At 46.4% G+C, this 21,308-nt stretch overlaps 10 protein-coding genes across 10 annotated transcripts; 2 read left to right on the top strand and 8 right to left on the bottom strand.

Moving 5' to 3' along the window:
* Window positions 1-143: 143 nt before the first annotated feature.
* Window positions 144-1,161, bottom strand: AKAW2_50283S (uncharacterized protein; the record flags this gene model as incomplete). The annotated part of the gene is made up of 3 exons (XM_041690083.1): window positions 144-543; window positions 594-838; window positions 892-1,161. The coding sequence occupies 3 exons, from the start codon at window positions 1,159-1,161 to the stop codon at window positions 144-146; spliced, it is 915 nt and encodes a 304-aa protein (XP_041543704.1).
* Window positions 1,162-1,668: 507 nt separating this feature from the next.
* On the bottom strand, window positions 1,669-1,956 carry AKAW2_50282S (uncharacterized protein; the record flags this gene model as incomplete). Its single annotated transcript, XM_041690082.1, has 1 exon — window positions 1,669-1,956. One exon carries the CDS (start codon window positions 1,954-1,956, stop codon window positions 1,669-1,671), a length of 288 nt encoding a protein of 95 aa, XP_041543703.1.
* A 175-nt stretch (window positions 1,957-2,131) lies between these two features.
* Window positions 2,132-2,446, bottom strand: AKAW2_50281S (uncharacterized protein; the record flags this gene model as incomplete). The annotated part of the gene is made up of 1 exon (XM_041690081.1): window positions 2,132-2,446. One exon carries the CDS (start codon window positions 2,444-2,446, stop codon window positions 2,132-2,134), a length of 315 nt encoding a protein of 104 aa, XP_041543702.1.
* Window positions 2,447-5,075: 2,629 nt separating this feature from the next.
* Window positions 5,076-6,143, bottom strand: AKAW2_50280S (uncharacterized protein; the record flags this gene model as incomplete). Its single annotated transcript, XM_041690080.1, has 2 exons — window positions 5,076-5,315; window positions 5,370-6,143. The coding sequence occupies 2 exons, from the start codon at window positions 6,141-6,143 to the stop codon at window positions 5,076-5,078; spliced, it is 1,014 nt and encodes a 337-aa protein (XP_041543701.1).
* Window positions 6,144-6,856: 713 nt separating this feature from the next.
* AKAW2_50279S (uncharacterized protein) lies at window positions 6,857-7,502 on the bottom strand (the record flags this gene model as incomplete). The annotated part of the gene is made up of 2 exons (XM_041690079.1): window positions 6,857-7,404; window positions 7,460-7,502. 2 exons carry the CDS (start codon window positions 7,500-7,502, stop codon window positions 6,857-6,859), a joined length of 591 nt encoding a protein of 196 aa, XP_041543700.1.
* Window positions 7,503-11,022: 3,520 nt separating this feature from the next.
* AKAW2_50278S (uncharacterized protein) lies at window positions 11,023-13,274 on the bottom strand (the record flags this gene model as incomplete). The annotated part of the gene is made up of 4 exons (XM_041690077.1): window positions 11,023-12,136; window positions 12,185-12,704; window positions 12,752-12,876; window positions 12,925-13,274. The coding sequence occupies 4 exons, from the start codon at window positions 13,272-13,274 to the stop codon at window positions 11,023-11,025; spliced, it is 2,109 nt and encodes a 702-aa protein (XP_041543699.1).
* A 331-nt stretch (window positions 13,275-13,605) lies between these two features.
* Window positions 13,606-14,290, top strand: AKAW2_50277A (uncharacterized protein; the record flags this gene model as incomplete). The annotated part of the gene is made up of 3 exons (XM_041690076.1): window positions 13,606-13,922; window positions 13,975-13,998; window positions 14,047-14,290. 3 exons carry the CDS (start codon window positions 13,606-13,608, stop codon window positions 14,288-14,290), a joined length of 585 nt encoding a protein of 194 aa, XP_041543698.1.
* A 130-nt stretch (window positions 14,291-14,420) lies between these two features.
* On the bottom strand, window positions 14,421-15,385 carry AKAW2_50276S (uncharacterized protein; the record flags this gene model as incomplete). Its single annotated transcript, XM_041690075.1, has 3 exons — window positions 14,421-14,930; window positions 14,987-15,181; window positions 15,236-15,385. The coding sequence occupies 3 exons, from the start codon at window positions 15,383-15,385 to the stop codon at window positions 14,421-14,423; spliced, it is 855 nt and encodes a 284-aa protein (XP_041543697.1).
* Window positions 15,386-17,713: 2,328 nt separating this feature from the next.
* Window positions 17,714-18,061, top strand: AKAW2_50275A (uncharacterized protein; the record flags this gene model as incomplete). Its single annotated transcript, XM_041690074.1, has 1 exon — window positions 17,714-18,061. One exon carries the CDS (start codon window positions 17,714-17,716, stop codon window positions 18,059-18,061), a length of 348 nt encoding a protein of 115 aa, XP_041543696.1.
* A 1,388-nt stretch (window positions 18,062-19,449) lies between these two features.
* Window positions 19,450-20,509, bottom strand: AKAW2_50274S (uncharacterized protein; the record flags this gene model as incomplete). Its single annotated transcript, XM_041690073.1, has 3 exons — window positions 19,450-19,814; window positions 19,872-19,971; window positions 20,030-20,509. The coding sequence occupies 3 exons, from the start codon at window positions 20,507-20,509 to the stop codon at window positions 19,450-19,452; spliced, it is 945 nt and encodes a 314-aa protein (XP_041543695.1).
* Between the last annotated feature and the right edge of the window lie 799 nt (window positions 20,510-21,308).

The raw sequence follows: 21,308 nt of genomic DNA, 5'->3' as shown, positions 1-21,308 counted from the left end.
ATGGTTCCAGTACTGGTGACACCACTTACACTTTCATTTATTCAGTAATCTAAACCAAGTACCTTAAGAATTTCAGCTGCGGTACGTATTTCGTTCTTCGTATTTTGCCTAACTATCTCGCCTCTCGGCTTGACACTCCCAGACTAAACCAGAATGCTTTGGCCAGTCTCAAGGTCCTTGAGCTGCTTTCTTAACTGCTTGCGCTTCCTTCGCACAGAAGATCCTTCACCAACGATGTTATTAAGTCGCTCAGGTGATAAGTCGTAGACCCAAGCGGGAGAAAACAATCTCATCGGAGCTTCTGGTCCGGTGACTAGATAAAAGTCCGCCGCTTGCATGCACATGTTGTCAATAAACCTTTTCCGAGCAACATTGTAGTACAATTTCAATATATCGTGAATGTCTTGCACAGTCTGCTCCATATTGTTCACATGATGGATCTGGGTTAGGTCAGAAAGTCGAACACATTCTACACTTGGATCATTGTCGAAATCCACGGAGACCGATGACTTCCTCGCCTCGGAAGTGATGCGTTCCTGCCGACTAAAATGAATGTCAGTGAGTACATATCCCTAAGTAGGTTCGGCTCTGACCATTTTTGCAGATTGCTATTGAAACAATGGTTCTGCGTCATCGGCTTACTCTCTCTCTCGATGCGGAGCAGGAAGTTCGTTTTCGAAAGCGCCTGTCGATACTTGTCGCTAAGTTCGTCCAACAGGAATGAAAGGATGTTTTGACCTAATCTTTGATCTTTACAGGATATGGTCAATGCCTTTTTGATAAACGTGTGAACCACACATATAATATCACAGATGTAGCCCTCGGCGAAAGACGGCCACTTTGCAGACCGTTTTTTCAGTACGCTTGAGAGTATGGTCAAATTAAAAGTACCAATTTCGAATCCACGAGACATTCGATAGATTTTCTTAATCCAAGCGAGAGTGCCTTGTGTCTGCGGATCTTGGATTGGAACGCAGTCATGTGAGATGTCCTCAATATCGCTGCAGCTGTTGATCTTCCTGCTGAGGATAGGTTTGCGCCCTCTTCGCTTTCAAAATCGTCAGCATCCAAGTGATCGATTTGCAAGTGAGCATATCTCGCCGGTGAAGCCACTGCACGATTACATTGATCCTTTGCATCGTCGTCATGAGTATAAGACATAAAGACGTACGTGTGGCCATGTGCAGAAATCTCACGGAGAACAATGCATTGCGGTTTGCAACCAAGGTTGCCAAGCGTAGTTCAGGCTCGTCATCAAATGCATCTTGTGATCCATATTTTGTTTGCAGTGCATTCTCAGTGATACGCTGGAACTTCGATACAATCTCGAGCAGATATTATCTTTGTTCTTCTGTGGATTCACGCTCTTCGCCTAAGTCCTCCAGACCTCTCTTGCATTCTTTGAGGCGTTTCAAGACTTCGGATCGCACCTATTATCTTTGGTCAGGCTTAATTGTGCACCAGTTACAGGATGTCACTCACCGACGGAAATTTTCGCCGCACGTTAGAAGCTAGAAGCGCTTGCAATCGTGCTCGAAGAGCCTCAATACCATAGTTGTCTTTAGACAGACGATTCCAAGGAGGCGAACGTCGGAAAACGCCTTCTGCAATGTCACGATCTTTAGAGGGATCTTGGAGGTCCTTCTGGCCGAGATTCTTCACCACCACTCAGCCTAATTCTTCCGAATCTTGGGTCCCTTCGACTAGGTCGATGATTTTCTCTTCTGCTCCTTCGTCCACGAGATCGGGCTTGGTAAGGCATCTCAGTGTCCTGATTCCATCCGGATCCAATTCTCTGGCAATTTCTATGATCTCCTGTGTTGCAATATCCACGTTGGCTGGAACGACAGCTAGCATCATTGAGCGAGGATTTCTCATATAGTTGAGTACCATATCTCTCACAAGAGCAATGTCTGAATTGGAAGTCAAGCCAGGTGTTGTGGTCTTGAAACACATCCGAGGAAAACGTGGGCAAATTGTCTCCTGCAGATGTTGAGAGGCCCATAGCTTTATGAACCTTGGGACAGTTAAATTTAACCCACATTCTTTTCGGGCGCTTACTTACTTCGCTTAACAAAATCTAGAACTCCGCCTCGTTGAGGCACTCACATCCGACATACTCCAACTGGCGTTATCCTTTTAAATCTTTGTTCGTTGTTGAAATGATCAAGCCAGAGATTTTCCTCCCCTTCAAGCTCGGATCTCTCCGGAAAATGATCTGCGTGGCAAACCGTGTGCAAAGACCAGTGTTTCGGGGAGATTTCAGCTTTGTCAAGCCCTCCAGCACAGAGCTCTTGCCACTGGATTGATCTCCGACCACGACCAGTTGTGGTAGATTGATGTATTCGCCCACATTGCAGGCGAATAACCTGTCAATTTCCTCAAGTAAAGCGGGTTCGGCGAGGACACTGTCGACCTCAATCTGGGCCTCAAGCTTGACTGTCATTTTGATTTTTTGGATACCCCCGGACATCAACGTCATTATTTATATAGGCACCTGTTTTCACATTCCTTTGGCATCTCTCCCTGCTCTGTTGAAATTTGAGAGTGTAACTATAGCACAGCCCTTGCATGGAAGTACTCCTGACATGCTGTAAGCCGGAATTGTCGAGCGGACTTCCTTCGGGGCAACAGAGCTTGTACCCTCCCAGGGGGTCTTCTACAGCTTCACGTTACATACCACACACCAACCGCACGTAGTTGGGCGCGATCAGCAGCTGGGGATTTGACTCCCCAACACGGAAGACGAGGAAGGTTATATAGCCAATTATCTAACTTGAGTACTATAGTGGTGGTATTCATAGTTTTCAGATATAAATTTTCTAAATAATAATAGTAAATATATTCAATGCTATATTTTTAGCCAGAGCTAATTCTAATATGATAATTATTTTTCTTATGAGTCTGCCACGTTTGCTAGATTCTATTATTTTTATATATCTGTGTATTAGTTCTTACCTGCTAGTATATGTACAGACTAATATATTATAAAGCCTGGACAGGGCTGGCTTACCAGGATGAGACAGCTCATATATATTTTACAGACTTATATTCTAGATAAAGTTTATTTAATACTGTATTACTTTAGTATCTCACAGTTTCAAGCTCTCATGTACTCTTCATGGAAAAGAGTAATTAGATATCTCTATGACTCGTAATTTTAACACGTAATATACAGATAAAGATTAACTTTCTAGGAATATCTTCATGCCAGATTCTTATTCAGATATACTATGCTGTAAGCAGAGCTACAGCATGTCATAATACGCCTAAGTTTACATGTCATCGCCTTTGGACAAAAACTGGTCTTCACTGGTCCTATACAACTGAATAGAAGAAAAGAGAAAATTGATGTTAAAGTCTTTTACTGCTCTCTATTTCATCGTCGACCTATGTGGGAGCGTGATTACCCGAACTAATAATTTAGAAACTTATATATATTGCAAGGGAAGCTCCAAAGAAATATAGTTGGTGTTACTTACGTGCATTTATAGTTCACACACTCGCTATTCAACTCCCTTAATTCACTGGAACTGACCGTGTACCGTAGTTCATGCGCTATTGATACAGTAACGCACATAAGACTGGCCCATAGACCGTATAAGACTGAGATTCTTAGACGTCTATTGACGTGGTCCTTGTTATTCCGAGAATGATTGTCACGGCCACGCACTTGTATAAGCTCTAGGCAGAGAAGCTGATGCGATGTGGTCCATTGCTATTGTTGGCGAATTGACTAATATTGCTGAGGACATGGCGACAGTTTCAAATGCAGCTGCGGTAAAAACAATGAAGATTTCCGGCTGGTTCCCACCGTAATTTTTCGGGCGAGTAATGTCGTAAGGTCAGGGTTGCTAGCCGCGGAGGCAGCCATCCGTTGATAATTTGACAATTAGCTGCACTGAGTGAGTTATGTACTACCAAGGAGGAAGGGCGTCGAAAGAAAGGAGAGAAGGAAGTTGTATTGAGACCTATTGTTTGGATCAACCGACCGGGGAAAGCGCCCTGCTTATACTGCTGGCTACAACATATAGACCAATCCCGCCGCAGGCGAAAATTGCCGTCTCGTCTAGGTACAAGCCAGGCTTCTTAAGAAGGTATTCGCATAATACTTCCAGCATGATCGGTGCGATTAGTCCAGCCCGCCCAACTCGAGTTGGTGGCGCTCTAGGAGGACCGAAGACCCGCAGGTTGGAGCCGGTATATTTGACTGTCTGCTTACTCTATTCGGCAACTTTAGCAGTTTTCGACATAGAAATGCTGCAGCTTTCCCATGGCTGTCCGCATAGGTATTGCAGGTTCGTGAACGAGGCCCTATAGTGTACTGTAAGAGGACTTGTCTTGATCGTTCCGCTTCGAGTGCCCAACGGTCATCGAATCTGCCCCAAGAGGAGGAAATCGGATGTCTATTTTCTTGAATATAAGTTTGGCTGCCCCCAACTCTGTCCCTGGGCCTCACTAGCCTCCTACTGCATCCTGTTCCATTATTACGGCTTTGACAAGATCAGGTGCACCTTTAGGCAAGGCGCATGCGAGTTAGAATTAAGAAAAAAAAATAAATCCTCCGTGACTTGTGGATATGGTCTAGCACATGGATACAGTTGCTTCCTTATTCAAGCCAGTAAATTGAAGGCACTTTAATAGACACACTGGCTATCTCTTCAGAAGAGATCCTGTACAGGTACAGATGTTCTGAGATTCTTTCGCCTCGTGGGCCACATAAAAAGACCCGAACATCCATTCAAACGAAATCTTCCACCATGGCATGGCTGGACCTAGCGCAAGACGCCACGGCCTAGTCCCTGGTCGCTACAGGGGGGATGAAGTAACTATGTCCTGTTCGCGCACCTTCTTATAAGAATGGATTGGTGTGTCCAATAGTCATTGGGTTCAAGAGAAAACTAATGGTGGTGAGGGCAGTTTCTGGTAGCCTTTATATACGCTTACTCATAGAACGCTCTTATCTACCAGGAGGCCCACAGCCCTCTTGCATGAAGGCCCAATGTGAAAAGAAATTAACATTAGTATTATGGTGCCTGCGAATAGATCCTCTATCAGGCTCTAATTAATGCAATTCAAATATTGCTTGACATGACTTCTCCTAAAATTGCACGACCTTGCTCCAACTTCCCAATCCTACCAACCAAGAACGCTCTCTGTCTTTCCATTGCTGAGGATTCTGATGCTAAAGAGACGGCGTCAGTATCGGAAAGCTTTGCAACAGTCAGTGGGCAAAATATCAGCTCCAAATCTTGCACTATATGTCGTTCGATGACCTGTACGGTAACATTCGCAATGAATAGTTTCTGGTATACCTGCAATACCATTCATTATAAGCTTCTGGCTAGAGTCAATGAGCGAGTACATACCTTATAGATTGCAAAAAGACAATCAAGGACTTCCTCAGAGCTATGGTTGTCCATGTTGGGATCTACGCGGTCCGCGAAGAGGTCCAGTGCATGTCCAACGTCGATGTCTGGAAACGTGTGGTCCGACTGACATCCTGGAAGCTTTTTGTACTTCGTCGATTTCTCGATACATTCGCTCATGTGGTTCATTCTTCTTTCAGACTGCCGTTTCTTAACGGTATCGGTGTAGTAATGGTTGTAATTAATGACGTAACTTCGGGTATCTTTCAAAATCTTGCCAAGCTCTTCCAGCGCGTCTCGGTGTCTCGTCTTGACTCTTTCCAAGACAGTGGGCCATAAGCGATGGAACACATCCAAGGGGGCCTTGTCTTTCAGGACACCTTCGAGAAAACGTTGACAGATACCTGATACCTCTTCTATATGTGCCTCAGCAAACAAATGCCATTTAGATGACTGCTCCCAAAATAGCTCGGCAATAACAAGAGGATTAAAATTTCCGAGTAATTCCCGTCCTCTTGCTCGAATAACAACATCGTTCACCCATGTAATAGCCTTGCGGCGTGACAACTTTTGCGGGCGTTTGAATTTCGCGAAGGGCCGATGGTTCTGATTCGTTGCAACATTTCTCAACAGTAGGTCTTCATCATCTTCTGAAATTTCTTCATCAGGAGGCTCTGTGTCCACTTGCTTCGTGCTTGCGGCATTTTCTTTTATTCCATTAATATGGTATTTATGTCCGTTAATGCGGATTTCCTCCGCAAACTTTTGATTCATGACTTGAATTGCAGCACGCAGGCGTCGATCCAATGCAGAACGCTGGATATGAGCCCCTTTCCCTTCAGATATGAAGTATTGCCCTTCGTAATGACCGTTGACTGCAGCTTTGCATATCTCATAGACGTTCAATCCCAATCGGGTCAAGAATATTTTGCATTCCTCTGGACTTGTTCTCGGCTCTCCCATAACAGAAACTTCTTTTCTATTATTTTCCAAAGCTTCATCTAACTCTTCCTGAAGTCTGGGAAGCGCTTGCTGCACATGAGAAAACAATAATTTGCTGAGACGGTTCACGAGACTCTTGATCCCCACTTGTGCGGGGGTAAGCGTTCCAAATACTGACTTCCGAAAATAAGCTGTTTCTGAACTATTTCGCTCCTGAATTGAAAATCCGGCTTCTTCAAAACTGCGGTTTTTCAAGACATGCCATCCCAGTTCGAAATATATGTCTTCGTTTCTAGCTAACCGTAGAAATTGATTCTCCGTATCCGAGCCAGGCGGCAGCCGATCAGGTTTAGTAATGATACCCAGTGTACGTTCCCCTTTGGGATCGAATTGACGGACTTTGTTGAGAATCGGTTGGTTGGCATAATCATTGGTTGCTGAAATGACGGCTAGACAGATAGTACGTGGTTGAGATATGTAGGACTCTGTTATTTCAACCGTCATATTAACGTCTGCTTGCGTGGTGTCTTTGGTTTGCGACTGCACTATCCCAGGTAAATCGACAACCGTGAGCTGCGGCCGATTAGGCCCTTGGCCCCTTCTATTACAACACTGAGCACATCACGTGCAAATGCTCGCCGGTGATTGTCATTGCCGCCCTCATGATCGTGCACTTTATCAATTCCCATCAGCACCGTTGCTTTTTTCATAACTTCAGGTAAGTCGTCGAAGCTTGTTATGGTCTCCCTAAAGGCTTTTATTGACTTCTGCTCTTCAGCGGAGCGTTCAGAGTCGGGTATCACTCTGATCTGGAGTGAATCAGATTTTCCGTGCCGTAATATTATCTCAGTTGGATACCTTGTACACAGATTGTCTTTGCGCGGAAAGGGAATTTCAGTCAATGCCTCCAGTACCGAACTTTTACCTGCCGACTGATCACCGCAAACAACTAATTGCGGTAAGGATAAGACGCTGTCCAGCCCGCATTTCCGAAGCTGGGAGACAGTGTCCAACACGCGTCGCTGCGCAAATGTCTCAAGAGAATCCAAGGCTTCAGTATTTAGACGCTCACCGGAATTCCCTGCGAGTTCATCTACTGACGTATTAGCATCCATCACCATTGCTTCATAAAATAGAATGAGAATTACCAGTGGGTAGTGGTCCACTGTCTAAAGTATGAATGGAACCCATTGTCAGTGGGGAAGTGTTCACCAACCTTGCCTCCAATCGCTCTTTGAGAATGCGATTTGTCGCCTAATATACCAAATTCTGCCAGTATCTGCTCCCAGACGAATTAGAATGACAAAGATACCCTGTCATTGGAATACGCGGCACAAATTCCGCAGGGTAAAGCTCTATAGAATCCAGCATTGTTGGGATTATAGCAAATGTAGCATGAATGTCAGTCCCTATATTATTCTAACTAGGAAAGTAGCACAGGATAGTAGATAGTAGTCAACCAAAGGAAAACCTTAGGAATGATTAAATTTCGATACATGCAAAGCGTCTAGCATGAGAAAAGGGGAGCTGTTGCCGAGAGCTAGCAAGGCTTGTCAAGAATTTTACAAAGTTGCCCTTTGTCTTGAGCTTCATTCTCTACATAATGTATGATTAGTTAGGCAAGAGACCTAGGCCTAAGAATGCCAGCTTGGTAGATACAAAGGAGTTGATTGGTTGCTATTACCCCCAATCCTACCTCGAACATCGTTCGCATAGAGGCTTCCAGCGATCACGGAATTTCATACCAATTATGTACTTTTACTATGTACGCTGGGGGCGTTTAAAGAATTCGTACTGTGCAGTGAACATTCTAGGGGCAGCTATTGCTTTGATTATCCAAACATGGCCTAGTAGGTCAATTCAAGTCCCCTATTGATGCGGGCATACCTGCGCCAACTCCGGTCATTCCTTGACGTGGTTCAATTTCGTTCCTTACGTGCTCTATCACCGGTTTCTCCCGAAAGATGGCGTCATCATTCTGTCTCTCTGCAATATTGAGAATGTGGCGCAAGTCGGAGTCAGTCAATGGTTCATCTTATGACTATCTATGGGCTAGCAAAGGGCTTCGGAGACATTATAGAGTATATACTGTGATACCAATTTGCAGAAGCAGTTTCATACTATTTCTGGAAGTTAAATTCCCGGACGTAACACTACTGTAACATATCCTGCCCATGACTAGGCAAAGGGGATAACAACATATTCTGTTGGCAGACGAGTATGTACAATCCTACACTGCCACAACTTGGCCTATGTAACTATTTGTTATTCTTGTATCCGCGTTAGGCACATTCCATGCTACATGAGGAGATAAAAAAAGGACTCTGAGAAAATATGATTTCATCATCAGATTTTCGTCAAGTTTATACAAACGAATGTAAAGAGGGGAACCAGCCGCTACAAAAAGCAATACTAACACATTAGATGGCCGACAGTTCATCCTTCGCCTCAACCCTTGATGGGCCTTTCTTTCGTTGGCTTTTTGGGACTTTTTTCTTGACCCATTTTCTGTACTAAGAATGTATAGGCTAGCTTGTATACAGCATGGTTGTTCTTGTTGTTGTACCATGAGTTTGCGACAAATTGCAGTGTTTTTTCAGGGTTTGCTTAGATTTTCTAGCTCACGTTGAACCTCTGCTGGGGCAGCACTAAATTTTCGATATAGATAGTTTGAGCTCTTCCCTGTGCTAGTCATCATCTCGCTGTCTGATTTCTGCCCTGGGTTTGATAAGCTCTTCCAGAGGACCAGCTGCGTTGATGCCCTCGCTCTCTGTCGATTGAGTCTTCCAAAGTTAGCGCGTCATGCCGGGCTACTCACTGGTCTGCCTTGGATTTTCCTCTCTTACAGGAAAGCGCGTGTTTCTATGCACAGTTTCTCTCTATCTATGGGCTTTTAATTTTTTTTTTTTTTTTTTTTTTTTTTTTTTTTTTTCTATGGCTCCCGAGCACAGTCTGTAGGACCAGAGCAAAATCTCAAAGAAAGAAGCGCTGTCGATTATGAGATATATTAAAGAGTCAAAGCAGAAAAACGAGTTGGTCCAGGCGTCAAATGACTCTAAATGAAAATCATATGATATCGGAGCCCAGGCACCCGAATGCGTAGTTTCGAGTAGATACGATAGAAATTATTTGCCAAAATAGGTTGGGGTGAAAGAAAATGTGGTGAAGGAGAGCAAGCCGTTCTACTGTGACACTTGTAGAGACTAGGACGTTACTGCGTTTATCATGTTGCTATTACAGAAGGATCGTACGGCAGCAGCTCCCTTGAGATTGTTGGTAGCTAAAAGGTTTTCCCTGTTCAATCTCCTATTTCCTCATATGCTCGCAAAAAGAGTTTTATTACATACAAATGGAACCCCCCGAGACGCAAACACCTGAGCCACCTGACCGCGGCGAAGACGAAATCACGCCAAATCACGCCAATAAGCCACTTCAATGCGACTATGTAAATGGAATGACATCATGGACCTACCTATTAATTAACAACTTTTGAGAGCTGTCGCATATCGCGTGATTCGTTGTCAGATATTACATACTACCGGCTACCTTGCCATGTGTATGGCAGCACAGAGGTGATCAAATGCAGCCTTTGATCGTCGAAAGAGAAGATAGTACTTATCCAGTAAGGGCTCCAGACCAACTACCGTTCTTTTTAAAAGTATCTACACAAGTTCTGTAGATAGATCAGACTTTGAGCCTAGGTTTATTCCTCGACGATAACCTCATGAATATAAATTCGTGAGGGTTGAAGATTGCTATTGAATTCTTGGACATCTTTATAAAAATGTGTACAGGAGCATCACTACTATCCAACTGACTGGACAATTGTATCTTCTTCGAAGGTCCTTCAGCAGTGCCATCCTCAGAGGCCCAGTCTCACTTTCTGGCAATGCAGTTACGACGGGGTTCTTTAATTAAATTAATATTATGAAAATGGCGTTACAGATCCAAAACAGACAAAGATACTTTGCCCTTGTAACAAGAATAAATATATAAAATTATCTTTTTTCTGTCTATCATTGCTAAGTACTCACTATTAATATAGCTAATTAGTATGATTTTTTTTTTTTTTTTTTTTTTTTTTTTTTTTTTTTTTTTCGCGTTATTACTTGAAAAAAATATTCAGGTTATATACTCTTATTACCCAAGCAGAGAGGACAAAGCCCAGGGAAAACTAATACATAATAAAATATTAATAATCACAGTGCAGTAGAAGATTCTTAAGGTAAAAATGACAATATTTCTACTATTCAGACTCAGTATAAATTTAGTTTATATATACATAATACTATTCCAGAAATATTTAATTAGCACAGCAATGAGCCCTCTTGTCATTCTTATAGCCCCCAACCGGATCATCCTTGTTAGATTGTACGATCTCCCGTAAAAATTCCGAATATACATCTAGAATGAGGTGGAGCAGCCCTTCGCCTGATTAAATCCGCTGGAGCGGCCGGATAAGAATTATGTCCTCTTTTTAAGAACGGCCGGAATCGAGTCAATACTCCCCTGTTTCCGGCATCCCAGTTGTTCTCACGTTATGATTGAAGAAATTGAAGAACGTATACCACAAATAAAAGATATTTATCGCAACTAATTGCAAGATTATACCAATAACGGACAAGATAGAGGTAGCGCATAGCTTTCCCTTATAGTGGCGTAGTTGTATATATGGCTATCCTTGACTCGCAAAAAGGGTCACACTTGGTCATCACTGCTTGCATGACTCTAGGAAGTGCAGCCAATGACGCAAACCAGATACCCAGTATGAAGCTCCACTCATGCCAGCACATCTTTCAAGAGCATCCAGTTGATCCCGGGTTCGGTTTTCAATATCATAGAGTCCTTGGCAATGTAAAACGTGACACTGAGAGAGCAGAATTATGCGTGTTGTGCGACCGCTAGCCAAGGTGAATCGCCTAAGGTTACTCATAGCTTCAGTCCAATAGCGGAAGGCTTCTTCGAATTGGGTTCGAATGTGCGATAACTTGGCTTGGACTATAGACTGCCGTAACTTGTCCATCTTCATAAGTTTTAACTGACACTGTGATATGTGGCGGAGTATTTCGTCCACCTCCACGAACCTCTCCTGCGCGAAAAGACATTCTGCCAGAGCAATCATTAATGCAGCTTGCTTCGGGACTTGATGTTTCATTGCAGCCCGAAGACAACTTTCGGCCACAGCTGGGTCGTCGAGCTCGAGATACGTATCGGCCAAGTTACATGCCAGATCACTTGCATCTTCGACGAAAACAAGGTCCTTGGCGGTATTTGTGATGTTCTGAGCTCCCTGCAGATACTGTAAAGATGCCGTGAAGTGACCTTGATAACGTAAAATCTTGCCCATTAGAAGGTATTGACGGAAAAGAACCACTTGTTCCATTGCAGAGTGTGGCTGGGAAACCGGCTGCCATTCTGCGAGCGAAGCAATTGCTTTGTCAAGTTGATCAAGCTGAATATGATTGAGAGCGCGTTGGAGAATGGTATGCCCGTATATGGCATGTGACCTTCTGTTGGTCTTGTGTGGTAAGCCGTCCATCAAGGCAGTAAAAGCAGGTTCGGTTTCACCAGAGAGTCGATGAAGAAGACATTGTCTTTGCGCAAGTTGTGAACGCAGATCACTATCGTCTAGGCCAAGGGTGAGTTCTTTTGCCTGGTTGACTGCGAATTGCTTCCACTCCATAACAGAATAACGCGAAGATTCCATAAGGCTATGAGCGAGATCCACCCTAACTTTACGAGTCATGGCCTGAAAGTTACACCAACGGCGAGCCCCTTCCAGGGCGTGTCGGATATGAGACAGAAGTAGGCTTTTGTCAGTTTCCCTGTGCACATGTTAGTCACTAGAGATTGAATGGCTGTCGTGAAATTACATATGCTCCAAATATTTCCAAGGAACTGAACGGCATGCGAAAATGAGAGCCTGAAGACACCAGAAGGAACGGAGACTGGTAGGAAGCCTCTCCTGTATCTCTTGCCTTTCTCTCTCCCTCAGTTTGAACTTTGAATCGGATGTCCAGACAATAGCTGAAAGTGACTGGAGTTCGGACAAAGTGTTCGTCAGTCTGTCGTGGGCGCACACGCGTATCAAATGCTCAGAAAGTCCCAATTCGGCTGGATCTGCTTCAATAATCTCCCCGTTTTCAGTCCATCGCTTGCGACGGGACGACCCACGATATAGGAGATCAATCGGGATATCGTGGTCCGCGAGGAATGACAGCAGAATCGTAAGACGCGCAGAATCAGCGGACCCGGCGACCTTCAGATGTGGAATAACCACGGAGACTATGGCTAAGGACATGGAATCGAGGCCTGAAACCGGTTCATTCCACCCCTCGTAACGGTTGTAAATCTGTGTCATATATTTTCCATGGTCCGGAAAGTTAAGATACGCTGTGAAGACGTAAGCATAGTATTGCACCCAGAGCTATGCACCTTACATTTTATTTCTTTTATGACAGCGTTAGCAAATGGACCCATCTCTTGTGCATTTAGCAATATGTCCGACGTAGTCGGAAGGTTGTCAAGAGCAGTCTGGAATTCGGACTCAGTGCAACGTTCCCAGCTAACTGGTCGATTAGCGACAAGCGTGCGTTTCCAGCTTTCCACTTACATGTATCCCTTTTCGAGAGCAAGGAGGATTCCAGTAAGCGGTTTGTCTGGTTTTCGGGAAACCCGGGAGACAATAGCACGCCATCGTCTGCCAATCCTGAGAGCATTGTATATCTTACTTTCGAGAGATTTGACATCTCCTAGCACAGCTCTTACTCGTTGCACAAGGGGTTTGATGGATTTGTTCTTCATGTGCAGTTCAGCCAACACGTAACAGAGAAGCCGCTTCCTCCCAGTCTGAGTACAGGGTGTCTGTGCAATGCGGCCAAAAACCGTCATCGCGTCTTCCCGAACGCCCAGTCCCAGCTCAGCATAGGGATATTCAGTGTTCGTCTCTACCTTCGACGACATTGGTTCTTCGCTTGAAGGTTCGCATAAGGTCCGGGCGGGGTTCGCAGATTGCCGTGGAATCGATCCCTGCTTTAATCTGAAATTTGAGTTTTGCACTAATCCGAAAGCGGCCCAGTTTTGTACAACGTACAAAATCTGTCCTAATTGGGCCTAGTCGATTAGTATCCTTACGCCAATCGAAGGGCCCTCTCTCTCACCTGGTGGACCAGTAGGGAGGCCAGGCGATCTATACTGAGCTCTTGTAGATTAAAGGCGGGACCTATTCTTCATTCCGCACAGACACAATGTCCATTTTCTCTCTTCTCTATACGCTGCCAATATCCGATGAGCTATGTCAATCTGCACTACAGAGGAAACTGTCTCCTGTCTGGCAGTGAACACAAAACAAATACTCCATGACGCCGACATCAGTGGTACATTCTTGATTGAGTGGGTACTTGTAACCGATAGCTGGGAGATGTGTGTTCCTACGTCCGAAGGTCTTATTCCACTTGAACACGCGAAAGAAGGGCAGATGATTATTGTGTATATTTCGGATGGCAAGCTGAAACGTTTCCCGGAAGGAGAGCTGGAGCCGGTACTGCAAAATTCCTGTGTATTGCAGGCGATCCTGAAGAGCCCCAAGATCGGTCGTACCTGGATTGTCCAGTAAGTATATGACCCTTGCTCGGATATTATATCCACTTTAACATGAGAGTAGTTCCCTAAGAGCGCCGAGATATCTGTTAGTGTTCCATCAGTGACTGGTGAGACACGGCTAACATTCTAGAAGATTCGCCCTGCATTCTGCAGTCAGAACAGGCACTCAAAAGATAGAGACTTGTCGGCCTTGCTGGGAGGAAGTATCAGCTGCTGCCCGTCGAGAGCTCGAGCCTCAACAAGAGGAGCCCGGGACCAACAGCAGCGACCATGCTTGCCACATCCTTAACGATTACCAAAATCAGCTGCGATCTCTAGATATTATTGGCCGGAGGAAATTGAAGGAAGCGAAGCGCAGAGACCAGCTGCCGGGGTGATTTGAAGATTATTATTCTTATATTCTTGTGGTATGCAGTGGTGGTAGCATTTGTCATGATAATAACATGGATCTTGCTTTAGCTGAATAAAGGACACAATAGAGAGCCGGGCCCACAAATGTCCACTTGGTCAAGAGGACGACAAAAGCGGTGGGACAGATGGCACAGAGGGAGCGCAGAACATTGCGATACTCAATCGTCGTACGCCAGAGCTACTGTGGCCTCCCGGGCCGGGACCACGCACTCTGTGCACGCAAGCCCGGACTCGGTCACGCCCAAGCAAACGCTGGAGTCTAGTGCCTGCAAAGACAACGACCTCGGGCATTCCATCCCCCAACGTAGGAACTGGAATAAAAGACGCCTCCGATCCGACCCCCTCACTGTCTTGTTTCTTCGTCGTTTCAAGATCAGCAATTTCTAGGCCGTCGGTCTCATCATAAGACCGGAATAGAACTGTCAATGTCCCGCTATCCATATGAGGGGGGCTGAAATAAGCGCTGTGGTCAGGAAGGCTTTGAGAATCATAGTAGTGGACTCCGATGGTAACAGAATCGAGAAGTGTAGTACCCGTAAGGTGAACGTCCGCATCCAGTGCTTGCGACATAGTCTTCAACAAATGCAGCCTTATAGGCGTCCACTCCTTGAAGGAAAGGGTAAGTCAGCACAATGCACGTTTGCAGGAGTGGCTAGTACTACCTCATGAAGACATTTGACGGAGCGATACAGGTTGGAAGATGGCCCCTTGGGATACTTTGACTCGGCACCATTTCGGAAAAAATAGATACTTTCTTTGGGTATCTCGGTCCGGCCGCGAACACGCTCCGACGCAAAGGGAGAGTATCCCGTTATGCCTGCCTTAGCTGCCACTGGCTGTCTAAAAAAATCCCGAGCCTAAAAGAGGCGGTCAGAGACGAATACTATTGTTGGAATGTGAGCTTAGCCTGCATTTTCGATAACAGCGTCGCGACGACTTTGTGTGGTTTCAGGGGCTGCTAACCGGAAAGCTCCAAACCGATAAAGCGCAGCTTTGAGTTCGGAGACTAGTCCTTCTGAGATTGAATTGTAGGGGTTGATAAGAGGTAGCTTCGCAGACATCCTGATACATGCAGTAATAGGTGTAGATGGAACCGGGAGGACAAAGCAAGTCTTCGAAACCCGGCTGGGAATCACATGACATTGCCCGTCACTCCACCTGGCTGGCTCTGGTTGGCGGGGCGGCCCATGCCGCGCCCCCAGCCCCTGGCTTATTGCCACATCAATGATCTACTGGCAGACTTTCCTATCCTGTCCGGACAGATCCCAGAATAATGCTCGAACCAGTAATAAACTCGTCCCGCTCGGCGATTGCTGGTGCCAATTAATCGCCCAGATATCCACCTGAGCAAACGTGGAATTGTGCGATCTAATTCCAGTGTACCTGTACAGCGCCGATCCGCCATGAGAGCGACTTCCGGAATACAGAAGAGAAGCTCCCGCTTCGGAAAAAGATATGATAGTCAAGTTAAACGATTCTAGTGTTAACTAGGGCAGATTTGTATCCATACGCTCTCTTGCGACTGTGTACAGATCAGTGGCCTGACATGAAATTGATTTCAATACTTGACTACCTCTTGTAAATCTAACTACTTTCTTTCTCGTTGGCGGAACGCAAACGTTAGACATTAGCTGCCTCCATAAGAACACTTGAAAACATCGAAGAAAACCGATGCTATACACAATCCCTTCAAGTGCATCCTCATAGAACCGCAGTTGGACTTCCTCTGCTTTCGACGTCCATCGCCTCCACTAGCATATCACTGAATTCGTGGTAGTTTTAGGGTGATAAGATCCCCATGACTCCTCGTCCTTACGTCCTTTCTTCTTGTTCGCTCTCTTTTTAAAGTGAACGTTTGGCTTGTATTCCTCCTCTAGATAGGGGGGCACCGTTTCATCACCAACCTCGATCACAGCCTCAGGAGCGTCGATTCCTGTGGTCAACGAGTCAGAAAAGCCAGGGTCTTCCGTATCCAATGTCGCCCCACAAATAAATGCAGATACCGACCTTGTCTTGGTGATGGGTCATGCATGACAGGCCCTCGGACATTGCCCGTGTTGTTACTGCGTGGGGACGAGATCTTGCAACAATGAGGCAGCCCAGCGAGACCGGGCCAACCCTGGATACGGGAACCCGGGAGCCAGATGGCTCGGAATCGGGCAAATCAATCCGAAAAGATTACCGTTCTAGCTCTCGTGATGAGTCTTATGATAGTGACCAGTGGGGTTGTGTTGTGCGTGGCTGAAGACACAAAACTCCCCGCTGGTGCTTGCTGATGCTCTCTTGTGGCCGGAGGTCAATTTGTGATGCACACAATGCCCGATCCTTCGGATGACTCTGCACCGCACATCAAGGCCCGAATCTCCCAATCGTGCTTTGCCTCTGGCGCAGCATGACTCGGCTCCACGCTAAAGAGGGATTGACCAGGCTGGATGCGAATATGCGTCTTTCAGAATGTGATGATCGCCTTTTGAGGTGCTGATCGCGGCCCATGGAGTGGGGGAGCTGGATGACCTGCAGACCAGGCCTAGGGCAAATGAAGCGGGTCACAGAAGGGAAAAAGGAAAAGGAAAAAATAGAAACAGGGAGGCAAGTGGGGGAAGTGAGAGATAAGAGGTAAAGTGGCAAGGAATGGTGAAGATATGGTCAAAATATGGCGAGAGATGGGTAAAGATGATAAAGAATCACCGAGTAGACACGGTCAAATATTTGCGATACCGTCTCCGGGAACGGGATTGCTCAATCTGTGCGGGCATTAATCTGTTCAGATGCCCAGGCCCGCACGTCTTTTCACCGCCCTCTGGTCCGGCCCTCTGGTCGATCGTTGTTGCCTTGGGCCAGCAACATTTGCTGGGGCTCGGGAAGGACCGAACTTAGTCCTTTTCGGGAAGTTGTTTCAGGGGTTCAACTTGATGCCCGCCTAGAAAATCCGACTGCGCACCGAAGGAATATTTATGTCCTGGGGTTTCGACCACTGGACTTAGAGCGTAAAGCAAAGATACCAACACATGGGTATACTGGAATGTGTATATACGATTACCCTAGGCTACAATGTGAGCCTTGTCGCTCGCGATGGTACAATAATCATGCACATCAATAGTCTATACATTTCGTACATAAATGGCCAATGTTTCTTTATAAATATATATATGTAACATGACCAGGACTAGCTACTCCAGCGTGTCCGGCACAACCGGCTTCTGATAACTCCACGAGACACATAGAGAATCGACAGGCACGCCTAAATTGAATATATTGCCCACTCTAAGGGATCGCTCATCAAACCCAGGTCAGCAGGGGATAATTTGCTCCGATGCTTCCGGTTTCACATGATTCAATGTCGAGCATGGCCGTGCCGGGCATTTATTTTTCCGGGCCAATATTGACCCATGAGAATTCGTCCCGCCAGCAGCATTCCACCCCAACATCAGAACCTATTTCCAATCCAACCCTACCAAAAGTGGGGTTGTCGGGATGTCCGCCAAATTGACCAGGGTGCAAAAAGTGTGGACATACTGATCGCATCTGAGCATCTCACGCAACAGATCCTGATCTCTTTTCCAAATGATAGACGGTGTAGGTTGCGCATTTGCCAAATGAGCAAATTAGGCAACATATATGGAGAGCATGAACTTCTTCCTCGATTCTTCCTTACTCCATTTCACCGAGGACAGCAGCTGGTGAAAGTACAGCACACAGAATTCTACTCTCAGATTCAGTCATGCTTCTTGCCATAGTTATGACTGTATGGGCATTGTCTACCGCCATGGTGAGCAGACGAATGACCCAAGCCTTATAAGGATACCGGGTGGTTTGCATTGACAGATCATAGACATGGGGACTTGTAATTCACCAAAGGGACTCAGAGTCGTGGTATGGTCAGCTGGTATGGCTCTGCAAACGACAACTGCATTCTAGATAGAGGGGGCTGACCAATGCCAGGGACTCCGTTCTAGCACATCGATCCATCCGTGTTGCGAAGCTACCGAGCTTGCTATGAGGCGTGAGTTGGGTTCTCTTGACGCAACGTTCACTAAGGTATCATTTAGATGGAACGAACAAAAGACAGGCCCGACGTCTTCGCAGACCGCACCATGCGCACCATCCTCATCGGCCAAGATAGCCGACCTAGAAGCCCCCAAATCCAATGCAAGTCCCCGGTTATACTCTGCAAGCTGTTGATTAAGCCGGTGAATTAGCAAGCCTTTGACGTCGAACAAACCAAGGCCGGGGTTCTCGAGGACTGGCATGTCCATTCTTAGAAATGCAGTACACTCCCCCCAAGGTAGCGATCAGCTTCCGGCCATCCTTCACTATTCCCCCCGAACGACTGTCAAATTCTATCTTTAGGTGGCCTTGTTGTTTTAGCCTTTGTGGTCATTGGGACATGTCGTGCTTTCAACCAAAGGGATGCCCGTGGCGGCTGTAGGTAGACCATATAGTCGCACTAGCTTCCTGACACACTCTCCTAGACAACATATAGTGAGCATACTCCTTATGTAGTGACGTGAGGTCATCTACGAAAAGTATCTGGACACGGGGACGGGCGCTCGTGTCTCTGACTTTCAGTTGAGCCGGCCATGCCAGCCGGCTGACCGGAAAGCACGACTTTTTTTTGAACAAGTGGCCGGGGCAAGAGTCCTGAAGCTACTGGTAGAGCTGGTGAATGAAACAGTTTTTCACGGAGTCATCGTTCGGCGTGAGGGCACTTTCTCCAGAGCTGGGGCACCAGGAAAATCTCTGAGGCCGTCTACGGCATAGCTGATACTGAGACCAAACTGATGTAGGCCGTTACTGTACATGGCTTGAGATGCTGGATACGGGTGTCCCGATGCATCTCACTTGCTGCCGTGATAGCCAAAGAGTATGCCTCCCTAGTACCCAGCGTGTATCGACCACTCAAACCTCTGTGTAGATCTTAAATATCTGAGGGATAATATTGCAGAACTCAAGCCTAATTTATGTCTGGTAGTGTTGTGAGAACAGGAATAAGTTTGCAGCAGTTATGGCTTACACGAGTTACCAACCAACTGTTCACGAAGGGAAGTGCATAACCACAAGAAAGACGCTGTCAGCTTGAATGGTTCCTCAACATTTGCTGTGAAAACATCACCTACAAACATGTCTAGATGATGATGGATGCCATCGAATCCAGACCGGTCAGAGTAATACAAGATCGTTTCTGGCTTTTTTGTTCACAACATGGACGCACAGCTTTAGATCTCTTTCGTCCGTTGCTGCTTCGAGAAATGTATCCTAGGACTCTGTTACCAACTATTGCTCCATCTCTTAGCTGCCCACTTACCTGCATCAACTCATCCAAAGACTTGGTGGTCAGATCTTCGAGGAAGGCCCGGACCTTAGAGCTCCATCTGACCTGTCCTGCACCAGTGGCCATCAGGCTCCTCGTGATTGTAGCCAGCGCGGTCAATCTCAGCGTCTCGGCATTCATATCGGATGCTGAGATCGGGTAGCTCTGCTCGACCCCAGCTAGTGCGCCAAGTCAGTTGACAATGTTCGTAGCGACGATCAAAGAGACGTAATTACCAAGGCGGACATGGCCCCTTCGGTCCAAGAGGATTGTCTCCGCCTCTAGGATGGCCAATGCTCTTCCCTGATCCCGAAGGAATCTAATGCCGTCAAGGGTCTGCTTGGGTTAGTATCCATTGCCTTCCCGTCGCACAATGGCCGCTGGCAACACTCACCGACCGGAGAATGTATGCCAGCTCGGTCTCGTTGACCGGCCACTGGGCGGTTAAAATGTAGTTCAACGTGATTTCCATCGGTTCCCAAATCAGGTGCAGCTCGCCCGTGTGGTAGTACGACTCCAGAAGCCGTGGGAATATGGGGTGAGAAAGACGTCTGATCGTCTCTAACAGGCTTTGGACCTGAGGTCGGTCAATGGGAAGGCATCGGATGTGTACAATATTCTGTCTGTGCTTGCGATGCTGGGCCAGGGTGATTGGTTGCTTGCGACAGATTTTGGCTCGTGGTTCGTACACGCTCCACGGGTTCTCTTCGTAGCAGTTGAATAGTGTGATATCACTGCGATTGTTGGTGGCCGGGATTGGTTTTGGCGTTTCTTCAGTGTTCGGTTCTGTCGATGATCGAGACTCTTCAGACCGAGTTGATGAATCCCTGCCCAACCAGAGAGTCCGTGGGCGTTTCGTGCGCAGATCTGTCATGACAAAAATAGTTGTTGGATTTTAACGGACAGAGCGGCTGCGGCTGCAACTGCAAGATGACAAGACGGAGGTACTGGCTTTATACCTCAAGAGGGTCGAGGGGGTGGGGGATTGAATCGGTCTTGCTATTGCCCACCCTCAGATTCTCCGATCGGAAACTAGCAAAGCATTATTCAGGAGCCAGTGTTGATACGCACTGGCCAGGTATCGAAAGGCCCACAGCAGGACGACGGTTGGACGCGGGTAAAATCCGCATCAGTCTGGCAACATCATACGGGCGCGAATGTGAGCCTCGTGATCTTGGATGTACGATTCTCACATTCCTCTTGAGGACGGCATGCCCAGCATTTCACAGAATAACCCATCCCGGAAATTCACCTGACCCTACAAGCTGTTGATTAGCGAAGCTTTGACTTCGAGCAAATCAGAACCAGACTTTTCGAAGGCTGGCATGTCCCCTTTGAATGCGATGAAACCTTCCCTGGCGTCGGCATCGGCTACCGGCCATCCTTGGCAACTTCCCACGAACAACCGTGGAATAGAAAACCATCTATTTTTCTTCAAGTTGCCTTGTTGGGTTAACTCTCTGGTCCTTGAATTAGTCGTACCAGTAAGACTGTTAGTGTGGACTGTACGTGCAGCGACCGTCGAAATTTCATTCCACCGCTCACTAACCTCACTATCCTTGACGAGTTTGAAAACCAGGACGGGAGTATTGATGTAATATTTGGTAAGCGACCGTGAGTTATTGGCTACTTCAAATTCCGACTACAGGAGTATTGCTCGGTAGAACTGCGGA

Source organism: Aspergillus luchuensis, chromosome 5 (genome assembly GCF_016861625.1).
Source record: "Aspergillus luchuensis IFO 4308 DNA, chromosome 5, nearly complete sequence".
Lineage (NCBI taxonomy): Eukaryota > Fungi > Ascomycota > Eurotiomycetes > Eurotiales > Aspergillaceae > Aspergillus > Aspergillus luchuensis.
The sequence above is the reverse complement of the archived record's forward strand: the minus strand, read 5'-3'. Positions and strand labels throughout refer to the sequence as shown.